This window comes from Pan troglodytes, chromosome 20 (assembly GCF_028858775.2).
Source record: "Pan troglodytes isolate AG18354 chromosome 20, NHGRI_mPanTro3-v2.0_pri, whole genome shotgun sequence".
In the NCBI taxonomy this organism is placed as follows: domain Eukaryota; kingdom Metazoa; phylum Chordata; class Mammalia; order Primates; family Hominidae; genus Pan; species Pan troglodytes.
Genome location: NC_072418.2, coordinates 51,603,938 through 51,628,152, shown reverse-complemented (window position 1 = coordinate 51,628,152; position 24,215 = coordinate 51,603,938). Strand labels below are relative to the sequence as shown.

General features: G+C 55.7%; 2 protein-coding genes across 15 annotated transcripts in view; one reads left to right on the top strand and one right to left on the bottom strand.

Annotated features, from left to right (window-relative positions):
- MAMSTR (MEF2 activating motif and SAP domain containing transcriptional regulator) overlaps positions 1–23,167 on the top strand; it is a 58,487-nt gene extending 35,320 nt beyond the window's left edge. For 8 of the 14 annotated variants that reach the window (XM_054673051.2, XM_054673054.1, XM_054673053.1 and 5 more), the window contains 7 exons: positions 8,027–8,148; positions 14,057–14,707; positions 19,797–19,985; positions 20,272–20,421; positions 20,772–20,825; positions 21,043–21,123; positions 22,533–23,167. In XM_054673051.2, the coding sequence (XP_054529026.1) occupies positions 8,027–8,148; positions 14,057–14,707; positions 19,797–19,985; positions 20,272–20,421; positions 20,772–20,825; positions 21,043–21,123; positions 22,533–22,897 (1,612 nt within the window). In that variant the 3' untranslated portion in view covers positions 22,898–23,167. Of the gene's footprint in view, positions 1–8,026; positions 8,161–14,056; positions 14,708–19,796; positions 19,986–20,271; positions 20,422–20,771; positions 20,826–21,042; positions 21,124–21,361 lie in introns of all 14 variants that reach the window. The other 6 variants (XM_054673050.1, XM_054673056.1, XM_054673059.1 and 3 more) reach the window with 6 other exon arrangements.
- On the bottom strand, positions 4,339–21,372 carry LOC104001169 (fucosyltransferase 2 (H blood group)). The gene is given in 6 exon segments (XM_054673068.2): positions 4,339–4,504; positions 4,507–5,153; positions 11,800–11,829; positions 11,832–11,910; positions 17,109–17,245; positions 21,321–21,372. Coding segments are annotated over 6 exon segments (1,017 nt in total). The 3' UTR covers positions 4,339–4,432.
- Positions 23,168–24,215: the final 1,048 nt, after the last annotated feature.

Below are 24,215 nucleotides of genomic sequence, written 5' to 3'. Positions count from 1 at the left end.
GCCACTGCACTCCAGCCTGGGTGACGGACTGAGGTCCTACTTGGGGCTAGGACTTTAATATATGAACTTGGCCAAGGGAGGCTGGGTGCAGTGACTCACGCCTGTAATCCCAGCACTTTGGGAGGCTGAGGCAGGAGGATAACCTATGGTCAGGAGTTCGAGACCAGCCTGGCCAACATGGTGAGACCCCCGTCTCTACTAAAAATACAAAAATTAGCAGGGAGTGGTGGCAGGTGCCTGTAGGCCAAGCTACTCAGGAAGCTGAGGCAACAGAATCACTTGAACCTGGGAGGCGGAGGTTGCAGTGGGCTGAGATCGCACCACTGCTCTCTAGCCTGGGTGACAGAGAGAGTCTCTGTCTCAAAAAAATAAGACAAGGAAACTTGGCCGGGGACTTGTCACAAGTGAAACCATAAGGAACATGTGCTGTGCACTGGATACTGTCTGAGGTGCTGGGGTATGCAATCCCCTTCTTTAGGGGACTTAAGTGGCCCCTGTCCTGCTCAGCTTCCTTTTGTCCCCTTCTGGTGAGGGACAGGGCGGGCTTTTAGGTGTCTGTCCAACTTCTGCTTTGGAATTTGCAAACGCAGTAAGAAACTCAGTAAATATTTATTGATGAATTAGTGCAGCTTGTTGGCAGCTTGCCAGCTTCTGCTTGGGCTTTTGTAATGTGAAAGCTGTTGGCTGGGCACAGTGGCTCACGCCTGTCATCCCAGAAGTTTGGGAGGCCGAGGTGGAAGGATCACTTGAGGTCAGACCAGCCTGGCCAAAATGGCAAAACCCCATCTCTACTAAAAATACAAAAATTAGCTGGATGTGGCAGCGGGTGCCTATAATCCCACTTGGGAGGCTGAGGTGGGAGGACTGCTTGAACCCAGGAGGCGGAGGTTGCAGTGAGCTGAGATGGCGCCACTGCACTCCAGCCTGGGCGAAAGAGCTATCGCACTCAGCCCTCCTCCTGAGTTTTTTTTTTTCTTCTTCTTTGAGACGGAGTCTCACTCTGTCACCAGGCTGGAGTGCAGTGGCGCGATCTCAGCTCACAGCAACCTCTGCCTCCTGGGTTCAAGCGATTCTCCTGCCTCAGCCTCCTGAGTAGCTGGGATTACAGGCACCTGCCACCACGCCCAGCTAATTTTTGTATTTTTAGTAGAGACGGGGTTTCACCGTGTTGGCCAGGATGGTCTCGATCTCTCGACCTGGTGATCCACCCGCCTGGGCCTCCCAAAGTGCTGGGATTACAGGCGTGAGCCACCGTGCCTGGCCCCTCCTGTGTTCTTTAACACCTCCCAAGCCCAAACCCTGTTACTGGCAGCAAATCCGTATGGGTCTGCAGCAACCTCAATTCTTGTCTCCTTAGAAGAAAGAATTCGACTGAGGGGAATAGGCAGAAGGAAAGACCAAGGCAGCCTGGGCAATAGGCTCTCCTTTAGAGCAGGAGAGAAAGTTTATTGAAAAGCTTTAGAGCAGGGACAAAAGGAATGAAAGTACACTTGGAAGAGGGCTAAGCGGGCGACATGAAAGACAAGTGTGCAGTTTGACCTTTTGAGTTGGCGTTTTATATGTTGGCACACTTCTGGGGTCTTGCGTCCCTTCTCCCCAGTTCCTCCCTTGGGGTGGGCTGTCCACTTAGGCGGTGGCCTACCAGCGCCTGGGTGGGGAGCATGCGCAGTGTGTTTACTGAAGTTATACGCGTGCTCACTTGAGGCGTTCTTCCCTTACCCACCGAATGTCCCCAGAAGGTCATGTACCAATTAAACTCTGCTATTTTGCCTCTTAGTGCACATGCTTGTGCCCACTCGCCGAACTCCCAAGATCTTATTGGGAAGCTGCTGATCACCAGCTTCGGGTGTTTTCTTTTCCTTTTCTTTTTTTGAGGTGGAGTTTCTCTCTTGTTGCCCAGGCTGGAGTGCAATGGCGCGATCTCAGCTCGCTGCAACCTCCACCTCCCAAGTTCAAGCGATTCTCCTGCCTCAGCCTCCCAGATAGCTGGGATTACAGGCGCGCATCACCACACCAGCTAATTTTTTTTTTTTTTTTTTTTTTTTTTTGAGACGGAGTCTCACTCTGTCGCCCAGGCTGGAGTGCAGTGGCGCGATCTCTGCTCACTGCAAGCTCCGCCTCCTGGGTTCACGCCATTCTCCTGCCTCAGCCTCCCGAGTAGCTGGGACTACAGGCGCCCGCCCGCCACCACGCCCGGCTAATTTTTTTGTATTTTTTCTTTTTTTTAGTAGAGATGGGGTTTCACCTTGTTAGCCAGGATGGTCTCGATCTCCTGAATTCGTGATCCGCCAGCCTCGGCTTCCCAAAGTGCTGGGATTACAGGCATGAGCCACCGTGCCCGGCCTAATTTTTGTATTTTTATTAGAGACAGGGTTTCGCCACTTTGGCCAGGCTGGTCTTGAACTCCTGACCTCAGGTGATCCGCCCACCTCGGGCCCCCAAGTGCTGGGATTATAGGCGTGAGCCACCACACCTGGCCAGCTTCGGGTGTTTTCTATCTACTGGGAGACTACCATTCCTTGGCACCAGCTGCAAGCAATTTATTTATTTATTTATTTAATTTTATTGAGACAGGGTCTTACTCTGTTGCCCAGGCTGGAGTACAGTGGTGTGATCATGGCTCACTGCAGCCTCAACCTCCCAAGCTCAGGTGATCCTCCCACCTCAGCCTCCTGATTATCTGGGACCATGGGTGTGTGCCACCAGGCACAGCTAATTTTTGTAGAGATGAGGTTTCAATATGTTTCCCAGGCTGGTCTCGAACTCCTGGGCTCAAGGGATGCCCCTCCAACTCAGTTCTCAAAGCGCTGGGATTACAGGCATGAGCCACTGCACCCAACCTTGAAAAGGTTTCAAATGGGAAAGAGATGTGATTGGAATGTTTTCTAAACCACTGCACCTACATTTGGTGGAAATGTTTAATGCATGTAAATGATCATTGTATATGTCAAGTTTTTTTAATGTCCAAAAGGAGCATTACACCAATAAAACAGGAAAACTTGCACTGCAATTACTTAATCCAACTTGCACCCGTACTGAGCTTTCTCAGAGTGGCATTAGGTTCTCGGGGGTTAGGCAGTGCCAGGTGTGAGGTATCTTTTTCCAGTAACTGTCACACACGCTGCTGCTGAGATGGCCATGATTTGGTCTTAGTGGCCCCTGGGGGTCAGGTTGCTGCTTCCAGGATCTGAGGAGTCTTTTCTGCCCTCACTGTGACGCCTTCTTCCCCGCGCCCAGGGTGCCACCTGCACCTAAACCCCTCCCCTGTCCATTGCAGGGGAATCCCTCCTCATGGGTGTGTCCCTGCAAATCCTGTCTTCCCTGGAATTCTTTTTTTTTTTTTTTTTTGAGATGGAGTCTCGCTCTGTGGCCCAGGCTGGAGTGCAGTGGTATGATCTCGGTTTACTGCAAACTCTGCTTCCCAATTCAAGCTATCCTCCTGCTTCAGCCTCCGGAGTAGCTGGGATTAGGGGCGCGCACCACCGTGCCTGGCTACTTTTTGTATTTTTAGTGGAGACTGGGTTTCGCCATGTTGGCCAGGCTGGTCTCGAACTCCTGACCTCAAGTGATCCACCAGCCTTGGCTTCCCAAAGTGCTGGGATTACAGGCGTGCCACCGCACCCGGCCCTTCCCTCACATTCTTTTGTGATAAGGCCCACTAACTCCAAAGCCAAAATTTCTAGTTGCCCAGAAAATCGAGTTCCCCTATCCTTCAGGGCAGGGATGGCTTCGTCCTGGGACATGAGTGCAAAATATCTGGGCTCTGTGATACCAGTGCTGCCAGGAAGGAGAGGGCAAAACTGCGTTTCCATTGGAAAGCAATGCCAGTGTTCCTGACGTGCTGCATACATGTGAGCAGCCGACACCTCCCACACGGTCACAAGGCACTGGCTCTAAGCGAATTTGCTCAGCTCCCACCAGCTGCTACTGGTGTTTAGTTCTGTGGTTTGTGCATTTTGTGGTTGACATACTAAGGCACAGAGGTTGAGTCAGTTGTCCAAACTCACTCAGCTATGAAGTAGATAAGCCTGGATCCAAACTGCGTGAGGGACCGTGAGTCCATGCCCCGCACGCCCCACTCACTGCCCCTCGGGTCACAGGATGAGGACCAGGCACATGCAGGGCTGGCTAGAGGCTGTTCTGTCCAGCCTGTCCAAGGTCAGCCGCAAGGCCCACCCACTCTGGCAGGAAGGCTGCTTACGGCCTAAAGACCACGTTGAAAGGGGAGCTGGGCAGGGTGAAGTTGGCCAGGTAGACAGTGTCCCCGCCCGCGAGGTACGCGGCCCAGACCCCGAAGGTGCCCACGGTGATGATGGTGTGGTTGCACTGTGTGAGCAGTGCAAAGTCCTTGGCAGGTGAGCCCTGGAGGCCATTGCCAGCGAACACCACGTCCCCAAGGGAGCTGTTGATGCTCTCCCGGCACCAGGCCACGTCATCGCTGGTGACCACAAAGACCGGGAGGCGGCAGCAGGCCCGGAACCAGTCCAGGGCCCGCTGCAGGTAGCCCCTGTCGGCCAGCACCCCCTTCCATACGCGTGGCATGACACGGACATAGTCCCCCCGGCGCACATGGACCCCCATGAAGGTTGCCTGCCCTGCCCACTTGGCCTGCAGGCCCCGCAGGAACTTCTGGGCCTCCTCGCGCACGTGGTTGTGCAGGGTGAACTCCTGGAGGATCTCCTGGCGGAGGTGGTGGTAGAAGGTCCAGGAGCAGGGGTAGCCCGTGAGTCGGACATAGCGCCCCGGGATGTGGCGGTACTCCTCCTCCATCCAGTCGTTCAGGTGGTAGTTCTGCCAGGGGATCCTGCTGGCCGTGGCGCTGTGCAGCACTGGCAGGGTGATTCTGAAGATGGGGGCCAGGGTGCTGTGCATCTGGGCCGGGATGAAGGCGGGCCGCCCGTTCATCTTGGCCAGGGCATACAGCGTGGCATACTCGCCCATCTGGTTCCCCAGGCGGCCCTTGGAGTTGATAGTGAACAGGCCCTCCCGGGGCAGGTGTCTGGGGGCCAGGACCACATGGGCGGAGTATGCCCAGGGCGCAGGCACCAGAGCCAGGCGCTGGTGGCAGTGAAAGATGGTGGACACCACAAAAATGGCAAAGACGAAGTAGAAGGTGGAGAAGGAAGGGTGGGTGGCCCAGAATCCCTTGACGGCTGTGGGGAGGAGAGAGGACATGGTCAGGAGGGAGGGCTGGGGGGACAGGAGTCTCTTCACCCACCCCCTGCCAAAGTCATTCATTCACTCACTCAATCCATCCAAGCCTCTGTCCTGAGCACCACAGTGCATGGGAGAGGTCTCAGAGCACAGACCCTGGGGTCTTTCCACCTGAGGCTGAGTTCCTGCTGGAAGTCCCAGCCTCACCAGCACCTTGTGACTTCAGTCAAGTTACTGCACCTCGCTGAGCACAGCGGCTTGTGCCTGTAATCCTGGCACTTTGGGAGGCTGAGATGGGAGGATCACTTGAGCCCAAGTTCAAGACCAGCTTGAGCAAAAAAAGTGAGACCCTATCTTTACAAAAAAAAAAAAGTTTTTTAAATTAGTCAAGCATGGTGGCATGCACCTGTGGTCCCAGCTACTTGGGAGGCTGAGGTGGGAGGATTGCTTGAGCCCAGGAGGTTGAGGCTGCAGTCAACTGTGATTGTGCCCCCGCACTCCAGCCTGGGCAACAGAGCAAGACCCTGTCTCAAAAACAACAAGAAGTTACTGAGTCTCTCTGAGTCTGTTTCCTCACCTGCTAAATAGGGATAAGTAGATGGAACCGTTTGAAAGTGCCAATATTTAACCCAATTTTACCTACACTCATGGCCATTTCTTTCTTTTTTTTTTTTTTTTGGCGATGGAGTCTTGCTTTGTCACCCAGGCTGAAGTGCAGTGGCACGATCTTGGCTCACTGCAACCTCTGCCTCCCGGGTTCAAGCAATTCTCCTGCCTCAGCCTCCTGAGTAGTTGGGATTACATGCATGCACTGCCACCCCTGGCTAATTTTTGTATTTTTAGTAGAGACGGGGTTTCACCATGGTGGCCAGGCTGGTCTCGAACTCTTGACCTCGTGATCCACCCGCCTCAGCCTCCCAAAGTGGTGGGATTACAGGCATGAGCCACCGTGCCTGGCCTACTCACGGCCATTTCTATGGTTCTACCTCACAGAACTACCTCATGGGGTTGCTTGAAGATTAAATGTGATGATTTTGTAAAGCAGTGCCTCGCACACAGGAAATGCCCTGTATGTGTTGGAAAATCAATACCTGCAGTGGCTGGGCACGGTGGTTCACACCTGTAATCCCAGCACTTTGGGAGGCCGAGGTGGGCAGATCACCTGAGGTCAGGATCTTGAGACCAGCCTGGCCAACATGGCAAAACCCCATCTCCACTAAAAATACAAAAATTAGCCTGGCATGGTGGCGGGTGCCTGTAATCCCAGCTACTCAGGAGGCTGAGGCAGGAGAATCGCTTGAACCCAGGAGGTGGAGTTTGCAGTGAGCCGAGATTGCACCACTGCACTCCAGCCTGGGTGACAGAAAGAGACTGTCTCAAAAAAAATAAAAATAACATAAATAAAATCAATACTTGCAGAGTATTTATTACAATGCCAGGCACGGTGCTCAGGGCCAGGAAGCCAGCAGAGAACAAAACAGATAAGAATCTTTGGTGCCCGTGCAGAGGGAAAGAGCACAGGTGGGCCCAAGTTCATGGACAGGCTCTGCCTTCTGCAGGCTGGTGACCTGGAGGTGTTATTTAACTCCTCCTCTCCTCCTCCCAGAAATGGGGCTGCCACACCCCTGCACTGATAAGTGCTAAGCGTTTCCTGATACTATTAGTGGGTGTGGTGGGTTCAAGCCACCACAGACTCCTGGACTCCCTTTCCCTTGGATCTGGGTGGGCCCATGACTGCCTTGACCACTTTAATATAGTGCAAGTGAAATTGTGTCCATTTCTGGCCCAGGACTTAAAGAACTAACAGCTTTCATGTCTTGCCTTGAGAATGTTCCCTCTGCACTATCGTGTCAAGCTGGAGAGTTCAGCTTTTGTTTTTTGAGACAGGTTCTCACTCTGTCACCTAGGATGGAGTGCCAGTGGTCTGATCACAGCTGGGCTCAAGGGATCCTTCCACCTCAGCCTCCCCAGTAGCTGGGACCACAGGCATGTGCCACCATGCCCCGCTAATTCTTACATTTTTTGTAGAGATGGGGGTCTCACTATGTTTCCCAGGCTGGTCTTGAACTCCTGGGCTCAAGCAATCCTCCTGCCTTGGCCTCCCAAAGTGCTGGGATTATAGGCATGGGCCAGTTTTAGCTTTTGTATGTAGGGTTATGATTATTAATTTTTTTCTTTTCTTTTCTTTTCTTTTTTTTTTTATGATAGAGTTTTTGCTCTGTTGCCCTTGCTGGAGTGCAGTGGTGTGATCTCGGCTCACTGCAACCTCTGCCTCCTGGGTTCAAGCGATTCTCCTGCATCAGCCTCCCAAGTAGGTGGGACTACAGGCACCCGCCACCACGCCCAGCTAATTTTTGTATTTTTAGTAGAGAGAAAGTTTCACCATGTAGGCCAGGCTGGTCTGGAACACTTGACCTCAGGTGATCCACCCACCTCAGCCTCCCAAAGTGCTGAGATTACAGGCGTGAGCCACCACGTCCAGCCAGCTCTTTTTTGGCAACCACTTTGAGATATAATTAATATACCATACCATTCACCCACTTAAAGTGTGCGATTTAATGGCTTTTAGTATATTTACTGAGCTGTGCAACCAGCACAATCAATTTTTGAATATTTGCATAGCCCCCCCACAAAAAACCCCACACCCTTTAACCATCTCCCCACAATCTTCCCTGTTCCTTGTCCCCCCACCAAGTAATCTCCTTTCTGTCTTTATGGATTTGCCTATTCTCAATTTTTCATGTGACTGCAATCACACACTCCATGGCCTTCCGAGTCTGGCTTCCTCACTCGGCACCGTGTTTTCAAGGTCCATCCACACTATAGCACGTGTCACAGCCTCACGCCTTTCTTTTCTTTTTCTTTTTTTGAGACGGTGTCTCACTCTGTCGCTCAGGCTGGAGTGCAATGGCGCGATCTCGGCTCACTGCAACTTCCACCTCCTGGGTTCAAGCGATTCTCCTGCGTCAGCCTCCCGAGTAGCTGGGACTACAGGTAGGACTACAGGTACAGCCACCACGCCCGGATAATTGCCTCACTCCTTTCAAGACTGAAAGTCCCATTGTCCAGGTAGACCACAATGTATTCAATCATCAGGTGATAGGCACTGGAGTTGTTTCCAGTTTTCGGCTGTTGCAAATAGTGCTGCCACGAACCTGTGTGCCGGGTCACAGGGTGAACTCCACGTTGAATCGTTTTGGGAGCTGCCAGGTGGCTGCCCCAGTTTCCGTTTCCACCAGCAGTACAGGAAGGCCCCATTTCCCAGCCTCGCTCGCCGTCGTGTTTGGTTGTGGTGGGTGTGCAGGGCCATGTCACTGTGGGGCCCGCACCTATTCACCTCCAGGTCCAGCCCTGACCACTGGGCCTGACTGGGCTCCAAGGACCTCGGTCCCGGTCCTCGCCATGGGATGGATGGTCCCTTCTCCGGGGGCTGCTCTTTCCGAGTCTCCTCCAGCTCTCCCCAGGGCTCCCAGAAAGTCCTCTGCGCCCAGCCTCTACCATGTCCTGATCGGCTTTCTCTTCTCCCCTTGTCCACTCCTCTGACCAATGGCCACAGGTTTCCCTGTGGCCACTCCAATGGCTACAGCTCAGCAGTCATCCCTTCACCCCCTCCCTCCCACCCCATTCCTGCTGAAGCCCTGGTTGGCATGGGCTCACCCCTAAAACTTCTGGCTTCTGCCTCACCCCTCCCGGCTCCCCATCTCTCCCTCCGCCTGTCCTCTTAAACATCGGGGGCCTCCAGGCCTCTTCAGCTGTCATCCTCCTCTATTCCAGGGCTCCTCATTTGGTTCATCTGACTCTTCTGAGAAGCCTGAACACTCTGGGGCCCTCCTTGAAAGTCTCGCGTGGGTCCCCAGCAAGGCCAGCTGGCCTAAGGCCTAAGAAAAATGCCCCTGGTGCTGCTTTAGTTTCCAAAAAGTGAATTAAATCTGCCCAAGCCTTTTTTCACTGAGCTGGTGAAAACTGTGTCCCAAACATGATCTTGCCATCCACTCAACTCAGGGTCCTGCCCCACGGAGAAGGAGCTGAGCTCTGAGCCCAGCTGGAGCCCCCAGGCAGGTCCCAAGGCTAGGGCTGGGGTCAGTGGGGGTGCAGGGCAGGGACAGGAGCCTGGGCCACTGGCCAAGGGAAACCAGCTCAGGACAAGGGTGCCCCCCGCGGAGTCCACCTTCATTTTGTGTGACTCGTGCAGTTGCGCTGAGACAGGCCCCATGCTTGCTTTAATGATCTGGTGTTGCCATCTTAAAATCCTTCATAAATTCTAAACAAGGGGTCCCGTGTCTGCATTTTGCCCCAGGCCCTGCAGATCAAGCAGTGGGTACCGCGGCTGCTCTGGCTTTTCCTGGAATCTCAGGTGCTCCCTCTTGTGGCTGTTCTCAGCCTAGACAACCAGAAAGCCGCAGAAAAGCACCAGCCAAGGCCGAGGCTGCGAGGGTGCTGGGGGGCAGGCCCATCACGGGGCTGGCTGTCCTGGTCCGCGATTCCTTGTCAGCCATTTTCCTCAGGGGGAGCGGCAAATGCCAACCTGGACCGAACTCATCTGGGGACAACCCTGGCTTGGAGGAGGGTCATGTGGCTATTTGCAGACTTTACTTCTCTTACTGTGAACACCCATGTGCTTTGCTGCCTAAAACATAACATGTTTGACAATGTGATGCGGCCCAGACCTACCATGGATGCCATGTCACATATGTACTATGCATCCGACAACAGGGCCAGGAAGCAGAAGGTTCCGGAACACGACTTTCCCAGAGAGCTCAGATAAGAACCCGTGGGCATGTCAGCTCATTCAGTCCTCACAACCCCCTCCGCCCACCATGAGGAAGATCCATTCTTTCTTCCTCATTTAACAGATGAGGAAACGAAGGCACAGAGAGGTTAAGAAGCTTGTTCTCGGTCACACAGCTAGGACAGAGGTGGATTTGAACCCAGGCAGTATGGCTGGGGTTACCATCCTGGCCTTTTTGAACATGTCCGGGAGGGCAGGCCCTACCCAGCCACACAATGCCCAGTAACTCCTGCGGGTGACCTGCCCTGCCTCGTGGGGCCTCCGTTATGTCTGGGTCACCAAGGCAGGGGTTAGAGGTCTGTGCGAGCCCAGCACTGAGGTTCTCTCTGGGTTGAACCCACCTCAGAGCTGTGCCTTGGGCTGGCCTGGCCTTCTGTAGAAGCTGTGAGGGTGAAGGTCTCCAGCCCTTAAAGAACTCTCCCCAACAAAAAAACAGTCTCCTTCCCAGCTTGGGGCACTATGTGCTTGGCTGTGGCAGCTCCGTCTGTTCTTCCCCGCCTGCCCCCGGGCACCCGCAGGGGCGCCCATCAACTCAGGCAGCTCAAGCTGCGAGGAACAAAAGCTTCCCTCCGGGAGCCGGAGCAGGTGGGGAGGAGGACGCAGCGAGACCTAAGCCTTCTTCCTCAGTTTTGTGTGGCAGCAAAGCTGGGTTCTGTGCTGGCGGTGGGCTCAGCACAAATGCCCCTCCGCATCACCCCACTTACATCTGCAACCCCCGGGCCCCCGTGGCCGCCCCCACCACTTGCTTTGCTCCAAGGCACTTGGCACCTTCCAACAATCTAGAGCACAGAAGGACCTGCGCTGCTGGGGTCTCCCCCTCCCTCTCTGGACACTGAGCCTGATGGGGCAGGGGTCTGTGTTCCCAGTGCACACCCCCGGCAAAGTCCCATACAGGGGGAGCTCAGGCAGGGTCAGTGGAGGGACCCGCGCCTGAATCCCGAAGTTCCACTCTGACTCACACAGCCTGGGCCCCCAGCTCCGACATGCCCCCTCTGATGGGGGGCGTCTCAGCCCCATTCCATCCTCCTGCAGCTGATGCACCTCCCAGCTTTCGGAGTGACTCCCTTCTTTCAAATCCGATGTCCCTGTCCTGCTCCTGCCAAATCTGGCCCCCTCCAACGTGGTACCTAAGGGTCCAGAGTCGAGGGTCGCCTTGGCTGTGCCCTCGCACCCCCTGGGGCGGGCCTGGGGCAGTGGGTCCCAAGCCTGTCAGGATTGGGCCCACGCTACACCACGATAAACGCTGGGGCCACCCAGGGCAGCAGGTGCCGCGCCCCAACTCCATGAGGCCCTTGCTTTTCTCAGCGGGAAGTGACAGAAAACATTATTTTTCTAGTCAACCCATTCGGAGATGGAATAGAACAGACAGCAACATTTGCATGAAAATGTCACGATGAAAGCACTGAGGACTCGCAGGACACCAGCGGCACTGGGGAGGTGCTTTTGAGCTTGGTCTCCCGCACCCCGGGGGTCCCCGCCTTCTCCCTCTGCCGCACGAGAAACACTGGGGCCCAGGTGTTCTCAGCTCCTTTGTCGCCTTCCCCACCATCTTAGAAAGCGACTGAGGTCTTTTGAATTCCAGGGGCTGGTCTGAACCTTCCAAGAGCACAGATTTTACTGACCTTAAGGCTCGGTGAACCCACAGCTGACAGAAGGTTCCAGAGGGGAGGAGGAGGGGCTGGCTTGGGGTCACGCAGCCAGAGGCAGGGGCTGAGCAAAGTTTCCAACAGCGATTGTCTCCCAAAGGTCAGCCCCTGCCCGATCGCGATGGCGGCCACCACAAGGCGGGGCTGAGCCAGTGGGCAGGGGTGGAGTGGGATGGAGCGGGACCCCCGACTGACAGCCTCCCGTCCTACCTGCGGTGAGCCTCCTAGGCCAGGCTGCTCGGGCTGTCCTGCTGCTGGACCGCCGGGGGCAACGGCACTCAAGTCCCACACCGTTGCGGGTGGCCTGGCTGGCAGGGGTCCCTGTGGGGATAGCGTGGCTGCGGTTGGTGAGGGATTGGGGTGGGAGGGGGGTGGCGGTGTTAGATTCTGCGGGCTCTGCTCTGAGCCCCCGCCCAGCCCAGAAACCCCACTAGCCTGGGGCCTGAGAACAGCCACGCCACTCCCTCCTGAGAGCCCACCGCGCCACAGCTTGGAGGAAGAGCCTGCGGGGAACTGGCTGCAGGACGCTCTCTTCTTGAGTGCAGGTTTGGCCAATGTCGGGGCCTCAGGGCTCGGGTTGGGGGGTGCATGCCAAGAGCCAGGGAAAGGAAGCCTGGGTCCCAGATGGACCCCAGGCCGCCCAGGCAGGCCTCCTATGAGTCTGCTGGGGGCATGGCTAGACTCTTTCTTAAAGAGGGGTATGGGCTCTCTGTGGGCCACGACTGGTTTCTGGATCCCCCAGGAACACTAGGGAACTCACAGCCTGGTTCCTCAAAGTGCTAAGGGCCAGAGGGTGCCACCCCCTGAACTATCCAGCAACTATCCAGACATGGGGGACTGGGGGACTGGCCCTTAACAGGATGCTGCTGAGGGCCAGGCAGGCGGCTGCCACCTGAGTGGGTGCAAAATGGCGCCAGGCTCCTTGGGAGGGCGGAGGGTGAGGCCTGTCATCTGGGCCAGGGGAGGCAGCGTCTGCATGTGGCCAACAGCAGTGGGGACGTGGGCAGTGAGGCCAGGCTGGGGCAGGTGTGGCCCACCTCAACCGCCAGGGTGCCCCAGAGATGCCCAGCCCAGGGGCATTCCTGGGCGCAGATTCAGAGCCAAGGGCCTGGAAAGGCTCCGAGGCCCCTAGTCCACAGTGAGCTCCTCACCAGAGGCTGCTGGCCCTGGAAGGGGAAAGTGGGGGCATTTCAGAGTCCAGTCCTTCCCGGCTCCTGCCATTCCTAGGGTCTGGGCTTCTGCCCGCACGGGCGCCCTGGCATCTGGCACCCCACCCTGTCCCAGCTCCTGCCTTCCTGCCTCTCTCCTCCTCATTACCCACCACCCCCAACATCTGTTCCCCCATCTGCTCTGGGGAACTCTGGATGGGTGGAGAATGTGGGGACTCTGGTCTCCAGGCCCTGAGGCCCAGAATAGAGGGCAGGGTTGAGGTGAGCAGAAAGTCCCAGAACGCTAACTTCCGGTCCCCACACCCTGAGTTCTGAAGGGAACCCAGGTGTCTGCTTCCCCTGACCCCATGGGGATCCCACTGTCCCGCTCCCAAGCCCCAGAGCCACCCAGGTTCCAGCTCCCAGCATCCCTTTCCTCAGCTCAGCTCTCTGGGCTTTGCACTCGGGTGGGAAAGGGTTAAGGGTGGGGCGCTGGGGGTGGGTGGGTGGGTGGCAGGGAGGCTGGGTTGTTTGGTGATAATCCCCTTCCGTGCCCAGGGTGTGGAGAACAAGGTTAGGGCCCCATGTGGGAAAGGCAATGGCTCTGATCCCTGCAGGCCTGGGCCTCGGTCTCTCACTTCTGATCCCCCGCCAGACACCCCTAGCCTGTCCCCTTCCCTCCCCTCCCCAGGGCCTGCCAGGCTGGGTGTCTCTGAGCCCACCTGCCCACCTATCCCAGCCCCCAGGCAGTCCGAGCCTCAGTCTCCCGGCTCCCTGTGGCCTCTGGGTGCCTGGCCTCTGTCTCAGCCTCTCAGCCTCCTATCTGTTCCTCTGTCTTTGCAGCAACTTCTCTGTGCTGAGCCCCTCCCCTAGGCTGACTGTCCTCTCTCTGCCTCTGTCCTGTCCTCTATTTCTTTGTGACTGAGTCTTCATCTGTCCCTAAGCCCCCTCTCCTGCCCAGCCCTGCTTGTCTCTGTGTCCCTCTCTAGGTTTCCACGTCTGCTGGCCTTGGCCAGCCCCTCTGCTCCAGCCGCTCACCGCTCCCCAGGGCCCCCTGCCCCTCGACACTGACGGATAACTCTGGGGTGTTAAGCTACGGATTAGTTCAGGCAAAATTCTCGATTTTGTCTGCGTTCTTTCCCCTTTGGGTTATGTAAACAGTAATTCTCCCCAGATGGAACTATTTTCCTCGCTTCCATGCAGCCGGGGAGGGGGCCTGGACGGGTTGGGGGTGGAATGCCTCAGTTCCACAGGACACCTCCAGGAGGGGTAGAGGCTGCGGCTGAGATCCCCAGCCCAGCCACCTCTCTTCCCTCCAGGTGCTGGCTCTGCTGTGACCATGCCCGTGACCTTTGCCCTCCTGCTCCTCCTGGGCCAGGCCACTGCGGACCCATGCTACGATCCACAGGGCCGCCCCCAATTCTGCCTCCCGCCAGTGACACAGCTGGCTGCCGTGGCGGCCTCCTGCCCTCAGGCCTGTGCCCTGTCCCCAGGAAACCACCTTGGCGCCAGGGAAACCTGCAATGGCAGCCTGACTTTGGCCCTGGGTGGCCCCTTCCTCCTGACATCTGTCAGCTTGCGCTTCTGCACCCCAGGACCCCCAGCCCTCATCCTGTCTGCTGCCTGGGCCTCAGGGGGTCCCTGGAGGCTGCTGTGGCACAGACCCGCCTGGCCTGGGGCCTTGGGGGGCCCTGAAAGGGTGACCTTCCACTCCACACCAGGTCCTAAGGCCACTGTGGCGGCCAGCCACCTCCGTGTGGAGTTTGGGGGCCAGGCCGGGCTAGCGGCAGCTGGGCTGAGAGGCCGCTGCCAGTGTCATGGCCACGCTGCCCGCTGTGCCGCCCGTGCCCGGCCCCCCCGCTGCCACTGCCGCCACCATACCACTGGCCCGGGGTGCGAGAGCTGCCGCCCGTCCCATCGAGACTGGCCCTGGCGGCCTGCCACGCCCCGGCACCCCCACCCTTGCCTACGTGAGTCCTGCGCCCCTCACTCTCCCTGCCTTTGCCTGCCTGCCACTGGGTCCTTTGTCCCTACGGGAACAGGATGTTCCCTTCCCTCGCTGGAACTGGGTGCTCCTTGCCTCTCACCCCAGTCTCAGACTCGGTCCCCTCGTACCTCCTCCCTGCAGCCAGTCCTGTATCTCAGCCACACATGGGCCTGTCTGCTCATGAGGGGCTCAGCCTCTCCCCAACACTCATCAGCCTGTGATGATGGTGATGATGATGATGATGGTGTGATGGTGGTAATGGTGATGATGGTGGTGATGGTGGTGGTGATAATGGTGATGACTGTGGTGGTGATGGTGGTAGTGATGGTGGTGGTGGTGATGGTGGTGGTGTGATGGTGATGGTGGTGGTGATGATGGTGATGGTGGTGGTGATGGTGATGGTAGTGGTGATGATGGTGATGGTGGTGGCGATGGTGGTAGTGGTGGCGATGGTGATGGTGGTGGTGGTGGTGATGGTGGTGATGGTGATGATGGTGGTGGTAATGGTGGTGATGATGGTGATGGTGGTGGTGGTGGTGGTGGTGATGGTGATGATGGTGATGGTGATGGTGGTGATGGTGATGGTGGTGGTGGTGATGGTGGTGGTGGTGGTGGTGATGGTGATGGTGGTGATGGTGATGGTGGTGATGATGGTGGTCGTGGTGGTGATGATGGTGGTGGTGGTGATGGTGGTGGTGATGATGGTGATAGTGATGATGATGGTGGTGGTGCTGATGATGGTGATAGTGGTGATGGTGGTGGTGATGATGGTGATAGTGGTGGTGGTGGTGATGGTGATGGTGGTGGTGATGATAGTGATAGTGGTGATGGTGGTGATAGTGGTGATGATGGTGATGGTGATAGTGGTGATGATGGTGGTGATAGTGGTGATGATGATGGTGGTGGTGATGATGATGTAATAACAGTTTCTGAGCACCCATCCCAGGGCCTGGCTGGATGCAGGTACTTGGGTAATATTTATTGAACAGTTGTAGGGGAACAGGACAGCTGGACGGTACCTGACTCCTCAAACCAACCACAGGGGGAAAGTATTCGGTCATTAAACACATATTTATCAATCACCTACGTGTGCCAGGCAGGGATGTCATCAGGCCCATTTTACAGATGAGGAGACTCAGGGCTAGAGTTCAGAAGTCCCCTGCACAAGGACACACAGTGGCTGCATGTGGCAGGGCCAGGATCTGAGCTCAGGAAGCCAAGTTCTGGGGTCTCAGCCTGTCCCTGCCAAGCTCCTGCTGGGTACTGTCACACCACGTGGCAGACAAGAGGCAACAGACAGGAGCACGGCCTTGGTGGCCTGGCAGCCAGACTATTTGGGCTTGAATCCCAGCTCCTCTGCTTACCTGCTGTGAGACCTTGGGCAAGTGACCTAATCTTTTGGTGCCCCAGTTTCCTCCACCATAGATTGGGGATAGTAACAGCACATCCTTTACAGGCTGTAGTGAAAATTAAATGCATTAATACACATAAAGCCTTTAAATAAAGCCCAATGTGGTACCTGGCACAAAGGAACAGCTTCCTGAGCACCTGCCAAAGTCGCCACTCCCCAGCTGAGGAAGGTGAGGCTCAAAGAGAGGTCACTTGCCCTAAGTCTCATTGCCAGCAAGGGATTGAACCCAGGGAGCCCTGAGTTCCTAGATGCTGCGACAATCCGCTGCTCCATCCAGCTGGACAGGGGCCCCCCAGGAATGTCCCATGCGATGCCCTCTTTCCCACAGGTGCTTCCAGACCAGGCCTTCCCTACCTCCCTCCAACAGCCCCTCCTCAGAGACAGCCGGTGTCAGCTCCTTCCGGCCCTGACCCCCTCCCTCCTCCAGCCTGAGACACTTGGTACAGGGTCTGAGGTCCTGGGAGGTAACTCTACCAACAGACACAGACACATACACACGTGTGCAAGTGTACCCTGGCCTTCCCTCTCCACCTCCCATGCGCTTTGCCTCCCAGCCCTCTATTTCTTTTTTTTTTTCTTTTGAGATGGAGTCTTGCTCTGTCACCCAGGCTGGAGTGCAGTGGCGCCATCTCGGCTCACTGTAACCTCTGCCTCTGGGGTTCAAGCCATTCTCTTATCTCAGCCTCCCGAGTAGCTGGGATTACAGGTGTGTGCCACCACGCCCGGCTAATTTTGTATTTCTAGTAGAGATGAGGTTTCGCCATGTTAGCCAGGTTGGTCTCAAACTCCTGACCTCAGGTGATCCGCCAGCCTCGGCCTCCCAAAATGTTGGGATTACAGGCGTGAGCCACCGCGCCCGGCCTCTGCCCCTCTATTTCTTCATACATGAAGATCACATGGGCTAACTTACAGACCATCCCCATTCTTTGGCCAAATCTTTTACCTAAGCAGGGGAGTGAGGGGTGAGACTCACCAGGCCTGAGGATGAGGCAGCCTTCATCCTGGGCCTGGACAGGGCCTGGGCGCTGGGGAGGCTGTCCTGAGGGTCACCACATCCCCCCAGACTGAGCAGGGCAGTGCCCTCCAAACCCGGGTAAGAGACTGACAATGCTGCAGTGGAGAAAGGTCAGGGTGGCCAGGTGAGACTAATGCCTGTGGCAGAGCTATGGGCTTCACAGACATCCTGGTCTGCATCTCCTCTCCCTCATCTGAGTTCTCCACAGGGGAAGTGAGGCAAAACGATTACCCTTGGGTCAGAAAGAATCCAAAACCTGACTCAACTCACTGATCATCTGAATAGCTTTGCCACTTTGAATGCCCACAAAAACCCTGGGAGAGAGGGATCTGGATTCTCTCTAGACAGGGAGAAAACAGAGGCTGGGAGAGGGGGAGTTGTTTTTCTAAGAACATGCAGCTGTCTGAGCTCCCTGATTATCCCACAACTCTTCCGGACTCTCAGGGACCTGCCAGTCCAGGGCTCTCAAACCTCTTAGTGTCAAAACACCCTGCAGTCCAAGTCTCTTCAAAGAGTGTCCATGAGCCTGGGAGACATAATGAGTCCCCGTCTTTAAAAAAAAAATTTTTAAGTAGCCTGGTGTGGTGGTGCATGCCTGTGGACCCAGCTACCGAGGAGGCTGAGGTGGGAAGATCCCTTGAGCCCAGGAGTTGGAGGCTGTGGTGAGTTATGATCGTGCCACTGCACTCCAGCCTGGGCGAGAGTGAGACCCTGTCTCAAAAAAAAAAAAAAAGAGTGGTCTGTGAACCCCCTGTATCAGCATCTCACTCTGCAGTGCTTGCTGGAAATACAGATCCCTGGGCCCATCAGAAAGCCTAGGGAGGAGCCTTGCAATCTGGCTTTTGTTGTTGTTTTGGATTTTTGCTTCTTTTTTAAAGACAAGGTCTCACTCTGTTGCCCAGGCTGGAGTGCAGTGGTACAATCATAACTCACTGCAGCCTCCAACTCCCAGGCTCAAGTGATCCTCCCACCTCAGCCTCTAGAGTAGCTGGGACTTACAGGTGTGGGCCACTATGCCCTGTTAATGTATTTTTAATAAAAACAACAACAAAACATTTCCCTGGTAATTCTGATGAGCAGTAAGGTTTGAGAGCCACCTTAAAAAACCTGACAAACGCTCCCAGGATAATGCACATGCTAAATAATCCTCACGTGAGCTGTGTATTACTGGAGTGAGCTAAGAGCTCAGACTGTCAAGCTAGAAGACCTGTGTTTAAGTCCTGCCTCCAACTACCCGCTAGCTGTACCTCTCTGTGCCTCAGTTTTCTCCCTCTGTAAAATGGGGATGATAATAGTGCCAGCCTCACAGAGCCCTTGTGGAGATGAAATACATCAAACACAGTGCAGGGCGTCCTGCACGTACGAATGCTAGACAGCCAAGTACTTGCTCTCCGCCAGGCCTGGGCTATGCACTTTTTATCCACTTTATCTCATTTAAGCCTCAAGTAAACATTATAAATGCCATTTCACAGCCAATCAAACTACAGAAGGGAGAAATTACCTGTCCAGGGAATACAGTCAGAGAGACCGACAAGGCTAAAAGGGTCTGATTCCACAGGCCATAGCCCACTCTTTTTGTTTTTTTTTTTTTTTCTGAGATGGAGTCTTGCTCTGTCACCCAGGCTGGAGTGCAGTGGCGTGATCTCGGCTCACTGCAACCTCCACCTCCTGGGTTCGAGCAATTCTCCTGCCTCAGCCTCCTGAGTACCTGGGATTACAGACGCGTGCCACCACGTCCAGCTAATTTTTGTATTTTTAGTAGAGACGGTTTCACCACGCTGGCCAGGCTGGTTTTGAACTCCTAACCTCAGGTGATTTGCCCACCTTGGCCTCCCAAAGTGCTAGGATTACAGGCACGAGCCATCGTGCCCGGATGCAGCCTACTCTTTAGAGGCCCAGTTTCACAGATGTTCAGGAGGTTCATGAGTCCCCCCGCACTTACCAGCTCCAGTCCAATGTACCTTTTTTTTTTTTTTTGAGATGGAGTCTTGCTCCATTGCCCAGGCTGGAGTGCAGTGGTGCGATCTTGGCTCACTGCAACCTCCACCTCCCGGGTTCAGGAGATTCTCCTGCCTCAGCCTCCCGAGTAGCTGGGACTACAGGCACAAGCCACCACAGCCAGCTAATTTTTTTATTTTTAGTAGAGATGGGTTTTCGCCACGTTGGCCATGTGGGTCTCGAACTCCTGACCTCAGGTGATCCACCTACCTTGGCCTCCCAAAGTGCTGGGATTACAGGCATGAGCCCGGCCTACTCATTTAAAAGATGTGAGACCATCCTGGCTAACACGGTGAAACCCCGTCTCTACTAAAAATACAAAAAAAAAAAAAATTAGCTGGGTGTGGTGGCATGTGCCTGTAGTTCCAGCTACTTGGGAGGCTGAGGCAGGAGAATCGCTTGAACCTGGGAAGTGGAGGTTGCAGTGAGCTGAGGTCGCGCCACTGCACTCCAGCCTGGGTGACAGAGCGAGTCTCCGTCTCAAAAAAAAAAAAAGATAATAATAGAGATGTCCTGGGACCCAGGCATTCTCTTCTACCTTGGACACTCACGGCTTCCTTTCATGAGGGCAGGGCCATGGGAAGAAAGCTGAGGACTGGGGAGCAGCACACTCGGCCCTGATGCGCCCCCACCCCATTTTGCTCCTAGCCTGCTCCTGCAACCAGCACGCCCGACGCTGCCGGTTCAACTCTGAGCTGTTCAGACTGTCAGGCGGCCGGAGTGGGGGTGTTTGTGAGCGGTGCCGCCACCACACAGCTGGGCGGCACTGCCACTACTGCCAACCTGGGTTCTGGAGGGACCCTAGTCAGCCTATCTCCAGCCGCAGGGCCTGCAAAGGTGAGTGTGGACTGCAGACAGGCCTGGGGGGAACAGAGGTAGGGCTGGACTCCTGGGGCTGAGGGAGGAGGGGCTGGGGGCCTGGATTCCTGGATCTGAGGGAGGAGGGGCTGGGGGCCTGGACTCTGGGCCTGAGGGAGGAGGGGCTGGGGGCCTGGACTCCTGGGTCTGAGGGAAGAGGGGCTGGGGGCCTGGACTCCCCAGGCTGAGGGAGGAGGCACTGTGGAATTGGGAGGGGCATCTGGGGCCCCGATACCCCATGCCCCCAGCTCCTCTGCTCATGTAGCCTGCCAGTGCCACCCTATTGGGGCAACAGGAGGAACCTGCAACCAGACCAGTGGGCAGTGCACCTGCAAGTTAGGGGTCACAGGCCTGACCTGCAACCGCTGTGGCCCTGGCTACCAGCAGAGCCGCTCCCCCAGGATGCCCTGCCAGCGTAAGTCTTGAGGGGCCAGGCCACAAGCCTGAGTAGAGCGGGAAGGAGACATCCCAGGTCTCCAGTGCACAGCTGCAGTGAGGGCTGGGGCCTTGGGAACTGGGAGCCCAAGGCTGGAGGCTGGACTCTGGGCCCTCGGATAAGCAGGGACTGAAATTCTGGACTCTTGAGGAAAAGGAGGCTTGGGGCCTGGACGCCTGCGTCCCGGGAGAGGAAGGCAAGGGATGCTTGCACTCTTGAGTCCTAAAGGAATAAACACTTAAGAGTTTGGGTGCCTGGATTCCCGGGGCAGGGGCAAGGGGATCCTGGGGGAAATGACTAAGAGGTTAATTTCTCCTTTGGTCTCACAGGAATTCCAGAGGCAACAACCACCCTTGCCACTACTCCTGGTGCTTATAGCTCTGGTAAGACAGTCTGGCATGGAGGTCCCTGAGTGGCAAGTGGGAATGGGGATGGGCTGACTGGGTCCCCAGATGGGGATACACAGGTCACCCATTGAGCCCAGTCCCAAAGGTTTGGGTACCCCAGCTGGCCATCAAGATGGAACGGAGGGAAGGGCAGGGGCAGAAGGCTGTGGTCTAGGCCCCAGGAGCCCACTGCAGACAGCCTGACCCTCCCCAGACCCTCAGTGTCAAAACTACTGCAATATGTCGGACACCAGGGTACACATGAGCCTTCGGAGGTACTGCCAGCAGGACCATGGTGAGTGCTGGGGAGACAGACAGCTGAAGGCTACACAGCTGGTTCTGATGACTGCTTCTAAGCCACCCCCTTTCTGGCCTTCCACTTTCTCATCTTAAATGGGAAGGAGTGTTGGATTCCAAAGCCCCTTCCTGATCTAGAAATTGATGGGGCAGAAGACAAATGGGGAAGGGGAGTGGGGAGGGGGCATTCACTACCTTCCTGTGTCTCCTCTTTCCCCATGTTCTTGGGCTTACAGAGTTTCATCATCTCCTTCAGCCTGACATCTCTGAGGGATGGAAGACATAGGGGAACTGATTGAGTGGAATGAACTCTTGCCCTGTCCTCCCTATCTCAGAGACCCTTTCTGCTTCCCTTCATGGTCCCAGATATTTGAGTCTTAGCCCCACTTCCCATAAAGACTTGTCCCACGGTTCCCTAATCCCCAGTCCACACCTGCTTCATGACCTTGGGGTCTATGACCTCAGGCTATTCAGCTCTCTTAAGACACTCAGGAGTTCGGCCCAGCCAACAAATCTAGACCAACGCCAGCTATTTCTCTCAATGTATAGGACCGCAGACTTCTCCATCAGGAACCTCATCTGGTCACTAGTGTTCTAGGCCTTCACAGGTGGAAAGATTTTCCCCACCTTCCACAGGGATCTCCTGCCCCGCAGACCCAGCTGGCTAGTCAGAGTCCTACCCAGCCTCTCAGAAAGTGCATTTTTCTGGCCGGGCGCGGTGGCTCATGCTGATAATCCCAGCACTTTGTGGGGGCCGAGGTGGGCGGATCACTTGAGGTCAGGAGTTCGAGACCAGCCTGGCCAACATGGTGAAATTCCATCTCTACTAAAAATACAAAAATTAGCCAGGCGTGGTGGCAGGATCCTGTAAACCCAGCTGAGGCACAAGAATCACTTCAACCTGGGAGGCAGAGGCTGCAGTGAGTTGAGATCACACCACTGCACTCCAGACTGGGCAATAGAGTAAGATTCCGTCTCAAAAAAAAAATTTATGTTTTTCTGAATCACTATCAGTATGACCTCTGCCCTCACATTCCAGGAACCAGTCTCTTCCTTCTTCTGGTCCTCCAAATTTATCCCAGAGCCCCTCCCCCGGCAATGTGACCCCTCCTTCCCAAGAATTCCACCATTGATACCTTCTGACTCCACTGCATTAGAGACCCTGGACCTGCCTCTTCCGCCCTGTCCCCAGCCCCACCTACTATAGTTTAACTCCTTATCTCAAAGATGTTTCCTCCAGCAGGCTCTGCCCCTCACGATTTAGGGTCAAACTCTCCAAGGTTCAAGGTTTCTCTCCCCACTGCGGGCTAGAGTCTCGGGCTCCTGCCCACTGTGACTGACCCCACGGGACCCAGAGGTACCCTGGAAGCTCCCCACGACCTGGGCTGACATCTCCCCTCCCCACAGTTCTCCGCGCGCAGGTGCTAGCGTCCGAGGCGGCGGGCCCGGCATGGCAGCGGCTGGCCGTGCGCGTGCTCGCCGTTTACAAGCAGCGGGCGCAGCCCGTGCGACGCGGCGACCAGGACGCCTGGGTGCCCCGCGCCGACCTGGCCTGCGGCTGCCTGCGCCTGCAGCCAGGCACCGACTACCTGCTGCTGGGCAGCGCCGTGGGCGACCCCGACCCCACGCGCCTCATCCTCGACCGCCACGGCCTCGCGCTGCCATGGAGGCCGCGCTGGGCCCGGCCCCTGAAGCGGCTGCAGCAGGAGGACCGCGCCGGAGGCTGCCGCGGCGTGCGGGCACCCACACCCAGCCCCAGGCCGGAGCACTAGATGTGAGATGGGGCTGCCTCGAGCACCAACAAAGTAATTTGGGAGCGACTAGGAGCTGAGCCTTCTACCTCGACGGTGCACTGCAGAGAGCCAATCAGACGTCGCAGAGCCCCGAGGACACTATGCATGCGCCCACGCCGAACAGGCGTGCGGAACTTTTAGCAAAAGGCGGCAAGCGGGACTTCTGGTTCCAACATTTCCTCCTTTGGCCTGTGGCTTATTCCCCTCCAGTGATCTGTTTCCCCCAATAAAGTCTCAAATCTTCGGGAATTTTTGTCTACAGACCCCTGATCGATGCGGGCACACTCTCTAGAGGGAAGCGAACAAGGCCTTGAATCAATACGCGGAGCTGAAGTTAGGACCACAGCACAACGGGACCCTGACAAAGTGGCCAATCCAATAAGAACGCTCTTATGACGTCATTGGGTGCTAGTCAGATTGGTGTTGCCTGACGATAGGCCGAAGGCCAATGGGCGGGGCTTGGTTGGAAAAGGCGGGAAATCTCACAAAGGGAGGGACAGTAGTTCCAGATTTCTAGAAAATTCCAGACGTAGGAACTGTTGGTTTCTGATGGGCCTCAGGATAGGCTCTGAGAAAGGAATTGAGATACTTTGAGTGACTCATTTTTGAAAGAATAGCCAATCGGAAGCCACAGAGTGGTATCACATAACTTGGTGCTAAGCGGGATTGTATTCCCACTCGACAATTGGCCTGCACGCCAGAGGGGAGGGGCTCAAAAGGCAGGAAGCGGTAAGTACCACGGAATGGAAGGTTGCCACAGCCTGGGACCTTCCTTGCCACCCTGACCCCTGCCCCTGCACCCACAGCAAACAACATAATCTCAAATTTGGGTGATCTTTTCAGGAGAGTCACTGAGGGGGTACTCAGGGAGTCTTAGAGGAAGGAATGTGATTTAAGATCCATTTGTTTGTTTCTAACTCTTTTTTTAAAAAATTATTTTATTTATAGTTATATTTACTTACTTATTTTTTTGAGATGGAGTTTTGCTCTTGTTGCCCAGGCTGGAGTGCAATGGCATGATCTCGGCTCACTGCAACCTCCACCTCCCCGGTTCAAGCAGTTCTCCTGCCTCAGCCTCCCAAATAGCTGGGACTACAGGTGTGTGCCACCACGCCTGGCTAATTTTGTATTTTTAGTAGAGATGGGGTTTCACCACATTGCTCAGGCTGGTCTCGAACTCCTGACCTCAGGTGATCCGCCCACCTAGGCCTCCCAAAGTGCTGGGATTACAGGCATAAGCCACTGTGCCCAGCCAAAATTTTTTATTTTATTTTATTTTAATTATTTAGTTTTTTGA